This window comes from Salarias fasciatus, chromosome 5 (genome assembly GCF_902148845.1).
Source record: "Salarias fasciatus chromosome 5, fSalaFa1.1, whole genome shotgun sequence".
NCBI lineage: Eukaryota > Metazoa > Chordata > Actinopteri > Blenniiformes > Blenniidae > Salarias > Salarias fasciatus.
In genome coordinates this window covers 7,483,547-7,501,253 of record NC_043749.1, presented here as the reverse complement: position 1 = coordinate 7,501,253, position 17,707 = coordinate 7,483,547, and the positions used below count along the sequence as shown (strand labels likewise).

General features: G+C 42.2%; 1 protein-coding gene across 5 annotated transcripts in view; it reads left to right on the top strand.

Annotated features, from left to right (window-relative positions):
• Nucleotides 1–5,334: 5,334 nt before the first annotated feature.
• LOC115387989 (semaphorin-3F-like) overlaps nucleotides 5,335–17,707 on the top strand; it is a 57,554-nt gene continuing 45,181 nt past the window's right edge. For 4 of the 5 annotated variants that reach the window (XM_030090903.1, XM_030090902.1, XM_030090901.1 and 1 more), the window contains exons 1-2: nucleotides 5,335–5,768; nucleotides 7,601–7,751. In XM_030090903.1, coding sequence (XP_029946763.1) covers nucleotides 7,634–7,751 — 118 coding nt within the window. In that variant the 5' untranslated portion in view covers nucleotides 5,335–5,768; nucleotides 7,601–7,633. Of the gene's footprint in view, nucleotides 5,769–7,565; nucleotides 7,752–17,707 lie in introns of all 5 variants that reach the window. The other variant, XM_030090900.1, reaches the window with a different exon arrangement.

The following is a 17,707-nucleotide window of genomic DNA, read 5'->3' as shown; positions in this document are numbered from 1 at the left end:
TTCCCCAGGGCAGGCGGGGCGACACTGGCAGTAAAGTATTGTTAGGCCCGCAGAGTCTGGGAAGTGTATGGAGCGCCGCACGCTGCCAAAAGCAACAGACGAGGAAACTGTTGCTTAAAGGCACTAAACCACAGGTAGGGGAAAAGGAAGGTAGCCCAAAACACAGAATATCCACCTCGAGGAGTCACATACTTTCATTCGCCCCGATCAGAGGGCCTGAAAGCCTCCTCTTACCCTCATTTCCGACCTAATTTGCTTGTTTAACACTCGCGCAGCCCAACACCTCGGGAGACGAGAAAAGTTTGTCCTAAACACTCTTGAATTGTTGAACAAGTTTTATACCCGTTGAGAGTCTTTCTCTGATCCAGATATGATACATTTCTTTTCTCATTTAAATGCTAATAACTTTGAGGACATCATCTCCAGAAAGCGCTGGGAGCAGAGCTTTTCTCCTATCTTGTGGCGGCACAAGGTGAGCACCTGCCGGCTGAATTGGAAACATTACTCAGTCCTGTGAACGGAGAAACAAGGTGGTTTAAGCTTTGTTTGACAGCTTTTTGCACGTGTGTGTTCAACGGTGGTAAAGTGGTAACTGCAGATCAAATATCTTCAGGAATCAGTGTTTGAGGTAATAGAAGACAAAGTCAAGCAAAACACACATTGTGACTGAAATTATGTGAGATGAGAGTTACAAAACTCTGCTTCATGCTGAAATGTGGCAACAAACAATTTCCATCATAAATATTAGTTCCACTATAGTTATTAATGTAAATAAACAATAATTTGCTTCTTTAGATATTCAGATCAATATGATGAACAATGATTCACAAATGTACATTTCAAATGGCTCCAGATGAAGTGCAGTGCCATACTCCATTCTTATTCTGTTTATTTTGTCAGATTAGATTGACAAGTAATGTATAGAAGTGAAAACCAAGAATAGAATATAGAATTCTATAATAATCCCGGAGGATTAATAGACTACTGTCGTCTATTTTTGAATTTGTAGTCTGAACAAATGAGGAAATGCTGAAAAAAGTGTCAGATTGGAGTGAAAATAGCTTTAAAAGCCAGTGGTGGTCTTCTCCGACAGCAAGACAGCTCAACAAACAAACCGTGTCAATAATATGATCACATGTTAAGCTAGCATTATTATTAGTAATAACTAATAACTGTGATATATGCAGAAGTAAAGTGTCAATTACACAACCAGGATTAATGCTTTGGCATGATAATCTTTCCTCTTGATACGTTTCTTTCTACATTGCCATTGTAAAAAGTACTTCAACCACTAGAGGGTGCCATGAATTCCAATGTCAGCCTCCAGTAGATCCAGATCAGGGGTGTGTCGTCCTTGTCCTGGAGGGCCACCATCCTCAATGTTTTGCATCTTTAAGTTGCAACACACCTGATTACAGTGAGGAGCTCCTTATTGGACTTTTTTACAAGTTTAATAATGAAATCTTAGCGTGAGCTGTGCTAAAGTTAGCCAGACATCCAAAAATATGCTAAATGGTGGTTATTAAAACTAAAATTAAAGGTAGTCGAAGAGGGGTTTTTTTTTTTTTGCAGAGAAAAGCACAAAAGCAACAGAAGAATCTGAAATTGACATTTTCTCTCATGGAAATTGGAACTCTGTTCTGATTCATTGCCATACAAAACCACAGACAACATCTGTAGCGCATGGGACATAGCACATCTCTTTACAAGAAACCCGGATTGCATTGCAGATGATCCCTTGAACTATGTAAGACTCACAGCGGCTGATATAACACCTGGCACTTGCTCCCGCCCTACAGGCACGGCCATGGAAAGCCCTGCTCACACCTCCACAGGATCCGCAGGAATGCAACGTTCCTCTGCAGAACATTAAAACAGCTTCATACACCACTTAGATACATGTCAACAGTGCCTTTGAATCACGCGCTGTTGAGATTTCTATCACAAATATTACAGTTCAGCCCCACTTAGGAGCGAGAAGTCCCCCTCCGTAATGTACACAACTCACCTTGGATTTCCATCAGCCAGAAAAAGCTCATGCACACGTGGAGTATGTGCGATCAGGGTTGACAGCTTCTGGTTTTGTTCATTACAGACGACTGGGCAGGGTGAGGAATGTGTCTTTGGAGAAGCTGAAGGGCCTGCTAAATAGACAAGTTTTCCCTGAAAAGGAAGAAGTCCACTTGGACCCATCAGATGGATCTTTTCTCTGTTTGACCTCTGCCAAGATACTTTAAAAAAAGAAGCTTTATGTCCAGCCTGACTGCGGTGTGAAGGCTACGGAGCCACCGTCATGGCTCCATGTGGAGGAAAAGTGGAGCAGGACAGCTTCTTTTGACCCCATTGAGCCAACAGCTGAACACCTTACAAACTTTTCTCCAACTCCCTGACAAGCTAAATGGTGAACAGCCATTAAAGCTCCAGATTGAATGAAAGGCAGATAATGCAGGTGTGAAAAGACAGTGAATGGAATATGATTAAAAATGGGAAAATGTTTAATTTTCTCAATGAGCTTTAGAAAATCTTCACAGGCGGTACCTCTGTGAGTTCGAAGCGCCCAATCAGTGTTTGAATAGAGGAGCAAATTAAGCATTTTTGTGCCATTTTTCCATGTAGCATCAAATGAATTACATTTCTCTTCCCCTTTTTTCAAATCAATTGGTACATAACCGAGATAAGGGTTTTAATTTCTGATAAGTTGGACCCAACAATCATCACTTTGTCTGTGCTCTAAGTCACTGAAATTGACTTTGCAGGTCAAACATTCAATGGGAAGAAATCTGTGCAAATGAACACCGTAATAAAGTTATGTGCTTGAAACTTTTCCCTAGTGAATGGTAAAGTTTTTAGAAGTTTTTTTTTTTTTTTTTTTTCTAACACATTTCTTAAAGCATAATTAATGTTGATAAGAAGAAATTTGTCAGTGTGAGAAAAGGGTTTATATTCTTGTTGGGGGAGAAAGAACACTTGTAGACACCACTTATGCCAGTTCCTGTTGAAATGTTTCCCTCCACACCTCATGTGTGGGTGGCAGATGGTGGCTCCTTGGTTGTCACAGAGATGGAAGATGGAAATGCGGGCTACTGATTTTAAAACAAGCGAGCAGCACCTCGAGAGTGGTGAAAGACTGTCTGCTGTACGGTGGCAGCTCCGAGGGGATCGGAGACCTGGCTGGCAAATGCATACATTCACACAGAAGTATATATTTTTTTTTCTTCTCTTTTATCAGCTTGAATCAAAGCACAAGCTGCTAATATGCTAATACCGTTAATGAAAACAGTAGTGGCATAAAAACGGCTTTGATCTCAGTCTCAATCTTGGAAACTTTGCAGCCGCTGCTGAAGCTTATTTCAAACATATCCTACGTGCATCATCTATCTCGATTGCAGTTGACATAATCTCAGATCACAGGTATCCTAATATATATGAGTTAAATGTTGGGAGTTCATTTTTTCTTGCCTGATTGGTTTGATTGGTTTGAGGGACTAGTTGGTCTACATCGTGTCTGTAAATTTCCACATGACAAATCATTTCAGAAGGGAAGCAATTATTCAGTTTTGGTTTTCACAGAACACACCTGTACAGGTATCCACCCAGAGACATGAAAATAAAGCGATGCATCACTGCAACGCCGTGCTGTGTTTATATATAAATACAGCATCACATTTGGGGATAATTACCATAGATCCAATTCCTAAAGTTTTGAGGTGATTCATCACTACTTACTATTGTAATACAACAAAACAGTTTGGTGCTGTGGGTTTGTGGTCGGAGCTCTCACGAGAAGATCCCTGGCTCAAGTCCAGGCTTGGGGCCTCTCTCTGTTGACTTTCCATGTTCTCCCTGTGATTCTGTTGTTCCTCCCCCAGTTTGAAAATGTGTGTTTGATTGATGTCTTTGTGATTTGTCCACAGATGTAAATGTAAGTGTGTGTGTGGTTATTGGTCTCTCTGTGTTGGCGCAGCTCTCTCTCTGTTACTCTGTGACTTTTTTTTTTTTTTTTTTTTTTTTTTTTGCCTCTGGAGAGTAAAAACAAAGATGTCGGACCGTGATTAATATCTACCAGCCTGTTTCCACTGTACCTGCAGTCAGTCTGCAACATCAAAAATCATAGCGTGCCTTTGTCTGCATGCTGTTATTTCATCTCATAAGAACTGGTAACGTGCAGTGATACAAAATATCCACTGAGACAAAAAAGCCAGTGATTTTCACCAGTGGTTTTAAATGATGATGATCAAACACTAACTTCTTCTGAAACTATCTAAATCCCCAAACCACCAGAAAGCACCGTTTTCAACTGGACTTAAAGAAGAAACATTGTTAATCACTAATTTCTAGTGATAATATTATTACTTCTTCCTATTACTTAACGGTACAGGTTTTTTAGGCATGAGCCCTCCCTCATGGAGCTTTAATCACCGACCTGCTTTATCTGGTACCAGAATTAACTCTCTGCTGATGCCAGATTTCCTCAGTTTTCATAATATAATATTGTTCCCACAGACAATAAGAAGCATAACTTTTCTTGTGCTGGTTGGAGGCAAGCCAGTCATCTACAATTGTTGTCACACTTATTGTGTTCATGCTTGGTTTCTAATTTCAAATTTATGTTGTTGTTTATATTTTTTAATGTGTTATATAAAGCTTTACATTGCACTGAGTTCTTTTCAATCTCAGTTTCATCTCAATTCATTCTCAGACTTCAAGAGCACAAAAAAAAAAAAAAAAAAAATCAAGCTGGGAAAATGCTTCCCAGTGACCCAGACTGGATGCCAATCCCACACTAAACTATTGTTGAAGGTGTTCAATAAGAGAAGCCTGTAGTTGCCAGAGAGTGAAACATTCTTCTGGCTTGTTTCATTGTTGTAATACAAATCTGTGGTTGTACAAAGAATCCCTCGATATAGATTATTCTAGAAAGTCTTTATTTCACAGTTTATTACCAGTTTTGATGGTGGGACAGTGTAGAAAATGAACTAGTGGCTTCATCAACCCAGAGCAATGAGCATTGATTCGTGTCTTTGACTAGTTTTGGGTTTGAGGAGGGTCGATCAATTCTTCAAATATCAATATCTAATATGACATTGACTCACATGGGTTTCCTCTGTTCCGCGCACTGATGGGTGTGTGCGTAAAGTGGAAGCGAGGTGGACAAACCGTGCGTCCTGTGCGCCTTCTGACAGCGCTCAGCGGTGAAGCACGCTGGTAAATCTCGTCTCCCCCACCCGGCTGGTTGATGGGCGGCTCGGCTCGTCGCTGCCCGCCCTGTGGGTGTGTTTAAGGCAAATAGGCCTCCGCATCCACCTGCTAGCGCCCTGCCCGCCTCACTACAACTTTCCAGCGGAGCTCACGCTGCGCGCCCGGACCCCCTCTGCACCGCGCCGGACTTTTTTTATTCCCTCCCAGCTGCTTTTTCCGCCTCCCTCCTGTCCGCACGAGATGTGGATGGTGGCCGTGCGTCGGCAGCATCTACTCGACTCGCGGTTGAAATAAGAGAAACATTTCCCCCCTGCTCTTCTTGAACTGTCATTTTCTGACTGTTGGCTGCCCGCTCCGGGGCCAAGACGCGCACGCAGCGAGCGCAGGTACAGCCCCGCACACCCCCGCTTCCACCTCCACCTCCACCTGCACGAGGACTGACCACAGGAGGATTTTCTATTGTTATTGATTTCAACTTGGAGAGAAAGCGAGAGTGATCGATCTGTTGGAATTGGTTTGTTCAATGACTTGCAAGGTTGGATCTGAACTTATATCCGGAGAGCTGTAAGGTAAGCTGTCTTTCTTTTACTCATTCTCTCCAGTTAAACCTGCTTTATTATCAACAATATTTAACTTCTCACCTGTTTGCTGCTGCGCAGTTTTTTTTTTTTAATATCTAATATTTTATTTGTAAAATGTTCCACCTACTGTTTAATCTTTTTTGTTTCTTTTTTCCTGTTAACATTAACACTGAAATGACTCACTTATACAAGACTTTGATTTTGGATCCACCCTGAATATCTAGAGTGATAAAAATAAAGGTTTATTTAGCAGCCGTTCAGTTTACCGTGCGCTATAAAACCACACCAGACTGTTTACAGTTCTGTCGTGCGTGTGTGGCCAAGACTGCCAGTCTGTTACGCACAGATTCAGTCGATGGCATGTTTCAGCAACACTGAAAATTTTTGCATACACTTATTAATTCCCACTGTTGATTAACACATTTTTAAAAACTGTTTATCATTCAACTTTTATGGAGTTTTCGCACCTCATTGGTGCGCTTTATGTGACTTCATTGTTGTTATATATTACAAGAAAAATAATGTTTGAAACGGTGGATGTGATAAAAGTGGATGTACAGTTGTTGGGTCCTGCCCAACTGCAATTGATAATTTCCTCTAAGTTTTAAACCTGGCATTGATTTGTGCTACATGTTAAAATTAATTTAAGATGATAAATCATCTGAGAGCATCTGAGGCTGTGCACGATTTTATGTTTTTCCAAGTGCTCCTGTTGTAAACTTTAACCCAGGTGTTCGGAATATCTCCTCAGCCTCTTGGTATAATGAGAATGCGTGCCTTTCAAGATTCCCAGTGTTGTTTGGGAGCTGTGCCTTGTTTGATTTCATATGCTTGTGTGAAGGACTTGGCCTGTGTCTCTGAATAAACAACTGGATGATTAACAAATTGTCAGTAAACAGCTGAGGTTTAAACAGCTGCTTATGCTCATAAACCCTCTCCAGGCTGGACTCTGTGGCTCTGGATGTGTTTGAGATGGTGATCCAGCCCAGTTGTCTGGTGTTTGTGGTTGAAGCTGGGATCGTCTGGTCAGTGAGGTCAGAGTCGAAAAGACTTTTAAACCAGCGGTGAGACGAAGTCTCTCTGTTGATTCTTTACATATGTGTGAATCCCTGGTTTGCTCCTCGGTGTCTGTCGTTCATTAACCCAACTCATAATTGATGGCCACTGCTGCATTGTTTGGAAGTCTTGTTAAGCTGTTCCAGTAAGCTTTTGAGGTTGGCATCATTTGTAACCTTCTCAGCAAGCCTTTCAGCAACAAGTAAGAATTAAATCTCCAATTGCACCAATCACACTGTTATTTTAGGCCGTTTTTCTCTCGTAAGCATGAGGACGTATAGCCAGGTATTAGTTGAACCCATAATTACAGAGCAGCGGTGCACACGTGTAGTGTCACAGGGCAGGAATGTGTTTTGGGAAAAAAAAAAAAAAAAACCTCTTCTCTGTAGGAGTCAACATGATCTCTCCATCAGCTTGTTGCACTCTGAAAAACAAACATAATTTTCAGCAAAATGATGCCCGAACGGCAGGCGTCTGTCAAAGCTTGGCTCTGCTCCATCAGGAACCATCCTTTTATGTTAGCGCCCGCAAATCAGGGCCTGATCTCCACACCTCAGAGCTGCATCGCCCAGAAAAACCTGCTGAGATGAGGCCCCTGGGAGCTGCTTTTTTGACATTTGACATAAATTAGTAACTGAAAGCTTGCTCTTTTTTTTTTTTTTTTTTTTTAATCATTGGCTGTATGACGTTCAAGCATTTTTTCACACAAGTTTCCTCTTGTCCTTACAGATTTTTTTCTTTTTTTCTTTATTATTTTTTTAAAGGCACTTTTGGGTGCTACTGGAGGTTGATCCACCATGCAGCTGGACGGTCTGTGGACAATCCACACCCTCCTGGCACTGTCCAGCTTGGCTTTTGGGAACCAAATGAGCAATGACCCTCTGGCTGCTCCTCGTGTCTTCATCTCCTTCAAAGGTAGGAATCTAAACCTCCTCCTCCTCCTCCTCCTCCTCCTCCTCCTCCTGTGTCTTCTTCCTAATTTTCTGCAGCTGTCAGTTTTTTCCCAGTGTTTCTATCTGACGCTGGCTTCCTAAACTTCATGCTATGTGTTTGCTCTGTGACTGACTGATGACATGACAGTTGTGTAATCGGAGCGATTGTGGCTTTTCTGAGTGCTGAGCGGTTCTGCAGGGGAAGAACTTACAGCATCGCCAGAGCTGCACTGAGCAGACCGCAAACAAATCATGCAATTGAATTCTTGTATGTGCCCCCCGCCCCTCCCCAGACCTCCAGGCTCTGTAATAACCACCAGATGCTTCCACTGGCCTATATTGCACAAACAATTAAAAACACAAACAATGATGCACAAGATTGTGTACATTATGCTGGCGCTCGATTTTTTTAAGAACGTACTTGATCATTATTTCTGTTTATGAAATGCAATGTCTATATCTTCAATCATCTTTATTATGGAATCCCTAAATTGGAGCCATGAAAAGAAATAGGATAATAAGGAGCATGTAATGCCTCCGTGGCCATTATGTGATTATTCCCCAGCGAGCCACTTGTGTACTTTGGGGGCTCAATATTTGTTGGTTTCGGCGGTCGTGCAGATTAGGTGAGATGGGTTGTCGGGTTCTCCGGGGTGCAGAGTGAGAGAGGGAGAGGGTATTATCAAGAGCAAATTGCCAGGATCAGCCAAGCAGAGCGACGTCCCCGGGGCCTGTCCTGCCTGGAGATCAAGCCTTTGATTAGCATCCAGAGAAAAGCCGAGGGAGCGAGCGGCGGCGGCAGCACCCCTGTTTGCTTTGCTTTCCGTTTCCCAGCGCTCCCCTCGTAGTACAAGTTGACTTAATTAAGTGGACTGGCAGAGTTCATTGTTGAAGGCGTTTTCCTGCTTTAATCAAGTGGGATTTAACACATCAGTGAGCGTATATACGGAGCTCAGCAGGTTTTTTTTTTTTTTTTTTCATTTTTCCAGATAGTGTTTTAGTCAAAGGCTGTGTTGTTTTAAGAGAAATGTGTAAATTGTGTGTTCGCCTTTTAGCTTTTTGCTCTATAAGCATTTCTATGAGCAGACAGTTTTGTGTATGGATGCATCTTTGGATGGCTGAACTGGAACCTGAATTATATTTGCAGAAAGGTCTTTGGCTGACATGGAAAAAGCTCAGCTCTGCTGCTTACCTGTGTGTGTTTGCCTCTCTAGTCAATATGAATTTCACAGTCTACTGCTGCTGCCGCTCTCGGAGGAATGCACCCCCTCTACATTCAATATTATGACTCTCTCTGCCTTAATTGCTTTTTGAGAGGCCCATGTAGTCCTTACCTTGGCAAGCTGGCTGCACTTCCCCTGATGCATCCTGATGTGTTAAGTTTTTTGCTCGAGCTGTTTGTGAAGGCAGTTTGCCTCCGAGCAGCGAAACGCAGCATGAAGACAAGTACGGACGACGTGTGGGTTTTAATGCGAGTCTGCTGGAAGGAATGGGTTAATCACCGGGTACCACTTTATAATTATTGATCATTATTCCAGCAAGTCGCATTGTGAGGAAAAACCTAAATTGCTCCTATAAAAGTTGAGCAGCTCTCTTGTTGTTGAGCCCAACACATGCTCCCAACTGATTAACTCAGTAGCTGAGGAGCGAGGTTAAGAACCATGAACTCTGTCTGGGAGGCCCTCACTTCCATATTAACTCAGGTAGAGTAAATCACGGGACCTAATTGCCTTGGTTATGCTTTGTGTCCTGTGCAGAGTTTTTATGACAGGAAAACATGTTCTGTGACACTAATTAAAGAAAAGGAACACAAAAAAGTCGGATAAACAGGAAATTGAAAAGTGTGTCTGTGTACTCGCAATTCAATAAGATTAGTATTTGTGAAGTCTGACGGATAAACCTTGGAAGTAGACTTTGTTCTGGCTTATCACGTCTTCTGTGCTTGTAAGCTGAGGAGAAAGGGCAGGAGGAACGAGGAAAGAGAGGCCTGCCCGTGTTTGAACAGCAAGCCGTTGTAATCGATGTCAGATGAGCAGACTGAGGGCTCGAAAAATAACGAGGGGGGGGAAAAAAGCAAATCCACCATCCAACACGCATAATCAGTTGACATTTTAGGGTTAGCTCAGGCAAGCCTGGTGTCGCCAGAAATCCCCAAGAGAGACGTATATCATATCCACTACACGGGCCAAACCTTCACATACATGCTTTTCAAGTCAGACGTTTATGAAGGATGGAGTTTCACATGCTGTTTTCCTTGAAGATATTTTAACTAACACTAGTTTCCTTAACTCAAGAATAGAAATAGAAGGATCTAACAGAGTAGAGAAGACATTTAATGAAATACTGAAATAATGTGTGGAAGGCTTGTAACATGAATCCATTAAAGGGGTCAACTGCTTCACATGTGCATGTTTTTTTTCTTCTTCTTCTTCTTGTATCCCACCGTGAACTACAGAAAACATGACATTCTCTAAATGGACAAAATGCTCTTGGGAGATTTTTGCTGTGCCATGTTTTGTGTGTTGGCCCACATTCCTGCTGTAACACGTTTGAGTTCATGCATTAAGCAGATCCAACGTTAAATCCATACTTATGGCCCGGCTATTTCCAGCTATACTCCCCACATGAAGCTCTGCCTCATCTGGCCGACCGTGACTTTCCACAGTTATTACAATCACAGCATCGCTTTGTCTTGGCCTTTATGTTGTGTCTGCTTTAAATATATTGTTGCTGAAATTGTCTTTTCGTGTAAAAAGTGTTTAACTTCCACCCAGCAGGTAAAGAAATAATTTAGAGACACAGGGTCAAAAATCTTCACCTTTGTACATTTTCACTTTGAAAAGCCATGCAGACATAATTTACAGCTGAGGCTGGAACCGTGTCTCGCACCTAAAACAGTGAGAATTAACACTGTGCACCTCTCACCTTTTTTTTTTTCTTTTTCTTCTTTTTCTTTTTTGGTGCTAATGAAATTTGAAACGGCTGCTCTCACAAATACACTGATTGAATTATGGTCTGCCAGCACAAAGGAAAACTTCTTTAAATACCATAACATCACAAGGATTACAGCAGGGTTGCCCCCTCCTCCCTCTTTTTTTCCTCTACGCACGAGGCCAAATCCACCGGGATGACGCCAGAATGTGGGTCAACTTTGCTCCGATACGCACGTTCGCTGCACGGCGCAGGTGGCAGCAAGCGAAAGCAAATCCAGCGCACCATTTTTGCAAATATTTCTAATCTGCGCAGCCTCCAGTGAACGGCGAACACCAGGATACTATTTTTACTCCTTAGCGAAGTCTTTAGTCTATATTGGGCGTGAGTGTGAGTGCGAGTGCGTGGGTGGGTGGGTGGCAGCGGAGAGGGTTAGAAACTCCCCCCTTTGGGGTTAAATGCCAAGCATTCTGGTATGTGTCGGTCCTTGTTAGGCAGTATCTAAAGCAGGCTTTTTTTTTTGAGGGGCTTTTAATTCCAGAGAGTGACAACAGATGAGGATTAAATCTGAAAATATGAAGTAAAAAAGCAGCTTAGGAGAGAACTAGTTGTTTTGATAAGTCAGCAGTTCACTATCAGTTCAACCCTGGGCTTGCCCTTTTACCGCCGCCCTGTCACTTACACTGGTAAATGTTTAAACTTTAGTTCACACAATATGTCTCTGCGGTCACTTTCTTCTTTGAACTTCAGAGGTATGCGTTAGTGGTTGGGATTATTATACGCTTTTATGACTGTTGACTTAATCACCGATGACGGCATGGGTTCTTAGCGGCTGTGTTTACTCAATACGGACTGATTATACAGGAAAACCTTTCAACGGTTCCTTTTTATTATTAGCAGAAGTTTTCAGCTTGCTATAATCACCGATAACTTCAACCACTTCTCTACATTTACACTTCAGATGCACCTCTGATTGTATGCATGCGGATGTACTATTGTCCAACTATCTGTAGGAGCTTCGATACCACTGTTAGACTATGTTGCTAATGTTTGGCCCCGATCTTTAATTACAGCCAGACAAGTCCAAGTCTGAAGATCTCCATTGCAGCAAAAGTAATAAATGGCAAAGCTCTGAAAACCACTACTACGCTGGCGTTGTCCCAGACCTCAGTGTCTCCGCAGCGGCTAGGCCGGGTTATATTTAGTGTTAAAAAACCTTCTCCCTCGGCAGGCACACAGAAGCCATTTGCAGCACCCGTGGTTAACCACTGGACCCAATCGGCAGGATGGTGACGGCGGTTTGAGCGCAAACGCAGCTTGCGATCAGTGCAACTTGCACTCTGCTGCGATCCTGCTGTCAAGACCATTTCTTAATTGTCAGTACCTGGTTGGCTAAAGGAGTCCGAACAGTGAACAGTGAATCTGATTGAGTTCATACAGGAAAGGGTGGGAAAATTGTGGCAAATGGGAGGTGAGGCTTTAGGTTTATACTGAGCAGAGTGTTAATTCTCCACTGTGCTTTTAGGAAGGTCTGACAAGTGTGGCTCACATGAATGGAGGGTTGTGCTCTTGTATTTGTTGCTATAGTTTCCCAGACTTTATGGATAGACCATACACTCACTGGACGCTTCGCCAAGCAGCGTCACACGCTTTAATTATGAGCTGATACAACCTTAATAATTTGATCACCAAGGACATTCACTGTCACCAAATTATTTGTTGAGATTTCAGATTTCCATAAGCAGGTATATGTCTGAATGTTGGAGGCAACTTTCAAGGTGATGCACTGCAGTTAGTAACGCCGCAAATTACATCCACAATAATTAACACAGTGAGGCCTCTGTGACTGGCTCAGCATAAAATAAGAAAATGGCAACATGTCTGGAGAAATTATCTGGATTAAATTAGATTGAATTTGATTGTGCCATACCATGGGAGTGTGTGTTGCATTTTAATCGATGCATTTTTAGAACAAATTAATTTGTTGCATTGAGCTGTTCCTTCTGATTTTATTCTTTTTTTTTAATCTTGTTTAATTTATGCTGAAAGATGGGAAGAGGTAAAATTCTCTTTAAAAATATCACATTTGCCAAACAGTTACTTCAAATGATCCTTTAATCATAAAAATCCTGTTCAGAAAGGCACCGTTGACAGTGTGGAAGCTTTGCTCTCTTGTTACCAGGGCTCAGGCTGAGGGCAGCTAAAATAGCTCTAAATAGTTTTGGATTGACAAAGTTTCAAAGCATTTCCAAGCAAAATTTTTAAAAAATTGCTTTGTATTGTTAATCATCATTTAATCTATAAGCTTTCTTAAAAAACAAAGATCTTTTCAGTTTGTTAAGAACAGAATTGCAATAGTCTCTAATCTCATATGTAATAATCCTGACGTTAAACTGCAGCCTTACTCACATGACATTTTCAGTCCGATATGTGCAGGAGCTGCTCTGAGGTTGAAATACAGTTTAAATGACAGAAGATGGAGAGACGGATTATTTGTTGACAACCCTCATCAGAATCAAACGGTATTTACCTTGAAAAGCGCTTATCTCCTTTCTCAAATTTAATTTCGGAGCACACATCGGTACGTTTCTCATTTCATTGACTTTGATTCAAATCTCGCTTAAATGAAACGTCAATCCGGACTAGCCGCAGTTCAACTTTGAGCGTGAGTTTTTTTTCTGGTGAGAGGTAATCACTGAACAGTCCCACAGTCCAGTAGCTCCAGACTTGCAAGTCAGGAATCAGATATTGATTATGTGTCTGTCTGGGAGCCCCTGAAACCTCAACTCTGCCCTCTATTCAGTGCTTGAGTGATGGGAACATGATTGCGTTTTATTTCCACACCAGTTAGTAAATAGTTTTGATGGGAACTCTGAAAATGGAAATGGTTTGGACACCAGTGGAACAGACAGTGTGAACATTTTGTGTCTTTATTTGTAAAAAAGTAAAACGATTTCTAAAGTATTTTGAAATGATTGGGTGTGTGATTGATTGTAAAATCACATTTAATTGTAGCAGGAAGTTGGTGTTTGATATCCAGGCTTATTTAGAAGTGTTTTCAGTGTTTGCCGTCCTCACCCCTCCGCCTGTCGTGTGTGTGTGCGTGTGTGTGTGTGTGGGACAGACGTGTGATATTCCCTGAAACGATGAGTATGCTGGCGCCTTTCATCACATTGCCCCTGGATCCAGCAGTAATCCGGTGTCCCGTCTGAAACGGTGCCAGTTTCCTTCTCCAAATAAAACAGCGGTCACAGTGTCATCTCGGAGCGGTGTCAGCCAACCGTCCTCGCTGTCTGCGCCTCCCACCCGGCGCTGATGCTGCGAGTTTTCGGAATATCTGTTTTATTCTCCCCTTGCCGTGGTTGTTAAATGAGCACAAGTCTTTCTTTATGAAAGGTTCATGAATCGAGTCATTGTGTTTCGGCGCTACAGAATACGGCCGCTTGGCACCTTGGTCTGCTCCTTTCTCATGCCGTATGACGGCAAAGTTGTAAAGTGTATCTGTGGCTGCCTGGGTGGTCCTGCTGCTTGATAGAGCAGGAAGTGGTATTCGTGCTTGGATTCACTTTCTCTGACATATGGCCTGTAGTTGCTGGAAATGTCGTGCATATACAGGTGCAAATAATGACCGCTGTACGGGAAGTAACTGTCACTGACATACTGACAATTTATTCAGTTTTGAAATGCATGCATTCAGAGAAAAGGCACTGATGTTTTTGAATGTTCACATTCTGTTTATTTATAACAAATACCCATTACTTTTATTTGTCACACACGTGATTATCAGAATTGCATCAGAGGAAATGTGTTATCACTTGGTGGATCACTTTCCTTTACTACTTCTGTCTTCTTCCCTCCCTGGGAATTGGAGTAAATGCACAGGGAGCAGGAAGTTTGGGATTCCTGGCATGGAAGCATTACTCGGTTTTAGCATCTGCAGAAAGAGGGGTATGCTGTGTTGAGAGAGTGGCGTTCCCACTTCGGTCGGGGTTTCACCTGTGGAGCAGCCTCCTGAGTCGGGTTACGAGGCTGCGCCAGTGGCTCCCCGGGGAAGCCGAGATGTCTCTCGGAGAGACTGAGGACCCAGTGTTGTCTGTCCGTCTTGTCTTTCACGGAGCATGTTGTTGCATCTGTTGTCCCCCTCCCTGAAGCCCCTCCTCGCTGCTCACCCGGCTGGAAAACGCCTGCCAGATTGTTCAGATACTGTGAATCTCTGTCGGAGCCACATCGTTTCTGCATATGTTCTCATTGAAGGTGCTACAAATGTTACTTTTTCCCACCTTTACGTGACTTGTGAGAAGGATCATTATGGATTTACAAACTGAGCAGAAGTGATGAAATTAAATCAATTTGTGTCTTTTTGAATGAGCTCATCAGTTTTCACTCGTCATCAGTTTTCATCCCTTGTTGTTGTCCTTCCTTTTTCGTTTATTTACAGATAATGCTGGGACGTTCTCAGGCTTGATACAGGCTGGCATCAAGCACATGAGTTTTAAGTTTGATCCTTTCTCAAGCTGGAATAATGCAGACTTCCTCTGGGACTTGGTGTGTTTCTCACCTGTGAAAGCGGGGCATTAGAGCAGGCTGCACCGACAGGTTGAGGTCTCAGACGGGCTTTGTCTCTGCAACGCCACTGGGGCTGAACGCTGTATATTCTTAGCTGTGGTGTTTCTCTTGTGGCAGATTAAGGTGTCAGGTAGAATAATGGTCCAGACAGATTAGACCAGTTTTTGGATGCAGCTTAAACCTACACCCAAGTTTCGCAAGGTGTTTTTTTAACAAATGTTTCCCAAGAGATCGCAGGGCATTCAGAGGACAAAACCAATAGATCACTCAGGTGATTGACTCTGAATTGAATTGTCTCTGAATTGACCGTTTGTATGCTTTGCATATTAACAGTGTTCGCATTTGTTTTTATATCAGCTTCTCTTTTTCGATTTGATCCATTTTGAAGTGAAAAGTGCTTGTTTTCCAGATCCCTCTGGTTGATTTCTCGACACACGTTATTTATCGCTTCCTCCTGGCCAGTTGGAGTGCTCGTACAGCTTTGTTTAAAGTATTTCTATACACCCGTAGATCCCAGAAGACGTTGAGTAGATGGGAGTTTCTTTGAAAGGTCAAGTGGCTTGACCCTGACTGGTGGGTCAAGACCGCTGCCCCCCCGTCTCATCTCCAACCTCCACATAATTTCTCACCTTCTGTCAGTGGGCGATTGAGTTTCAGACGGGTGTCACTGCCTTCGGTGTTCACACTTAAACCCAATGAAGGAACCTCCGCTTATTAAGGACACTAGTAAATTCCTCGCGGCCGAGGTGGTGCAACACGCTGTAACCTCAGAACCAACAGGATGGGTTGATAATAACTGTTGCATACATGTAACACATGAGACACTGCATTTTTTTTTTTTAACAAGAGGTGAGATGTTACAGAGAACATAATGTAAAGAATAACATAGCAACCATTTTTATTTCAAAGCAGCATGGTTAACTGTGTGAATTCAGAGTTTATTGATGTAATGATTTATCATTAGTATTGTTGCAGCAGCAGGTGCGTCATCGTAGAAGTTAATCAATGTAGGAAATATATTTTAGCCCTTGTTAAAACAGTATTTAAATAAGCTTTTTGAACTGCTTTGGAGAACATTTTTCACTGTGAGTACATTGTTTGATCCCTTTCTCCAAAAATAAATAGATTTACACCCCCCCCCCCAAAAAAAAAAGTAGTCAAAAACCAAAATGTCCTTCATCCACAGCCACCAAGAACCCAATACAGACGTTTCAGAACTTTTCTATTTCAAATAAATCATGCCAACAGTCAAAATCACTACCTTTTTTAAATGTGATTTAAATTAGTTGTTGTTTGGCGTCACCCACACACTCTTCCCCCTGTGAAGATCCTATATTTTGAAGGATATTAAATATACATGCACTATCTGTTAATGTATTATAAGATGGCCTTGTGTCTTAATGTATTCTGTAATGTAATATGATCATCTGTAAAGAAAATATCTCAGGGAAAGAAACAGTGTTTTCCTTTGTGCCAAAAGGATGGAGATTGTCACCAGCAGCTGTTCTTTCTTTCATCCCAATTTATTTCCTGTTGTGTTATATTAATACTAAAAACAGTGCATGTTTGAAAACACAGAGCAATCAAAATTATTGAATGGATAAAATTGCTTTCCAGTGAACGGTGTTGTTCTGTTTCATTTCAATTCCAGTGTAATCTTGAGAGAAAACGCTGATTACAAGAGTTACAGAAACATTATGTCATACCGGGGAGGATGAAGTCATTTGCTGACATGTGGATTAAGATCGTACCGGAATGGCTGGATGTGTAGAAAATGCAGCACTGTGAATGTAGCATGTGTGAGCATGTATGCAGTTTGTTCTCCATATATGATGCGTCTGGCCGCCCTTAATCAGCACAGTTATTTGCTTTGAATCGGTCGCATTACTTATCAGAACAAAAGGCAAGAGCGAGACAGATTGGAGCCAGACCTGCATTCATTCAGATTTATATTACAGTTTGAGAAAACTATGCAGCAGCAACACAGGAACATTTATCCTCTTCTAATCAGAACAACAGGTGTTTTTCATGAATGTTGCATGCATGATTTTGTGCTTTTGCAAGAAAAATAAGGTGCTCTTTTTAGTGTGTTCTCCAAGGATCAGTGTTTTAGGGTTCACTAAAACATTGGAAGAGGAAATTGCAGTCAGCATTTCACCACCAATCCAAACCTCCCAGCATGTTTGGTCCCTGCTTCCCACCTCTTCATCTGGTCATTGACGGAGTCATGGACTCTTCCACTTGGCAGAGGGGAAATGAATCTGTTTGGAAGATGTACCGACGAGTTTGGAACATAAGAGCACTCAGGAATAATACAATGTTTGCACTTTGATGCCTTTGTAGTGGCGTGGTTTTGAAATGCTGATTTGTCGAGATTTCTCTCCTGCCAGCTGCAGCACGTTTAGGGAGTAGGTGTGAATTGCGGTGCGTGGGGATGGACTC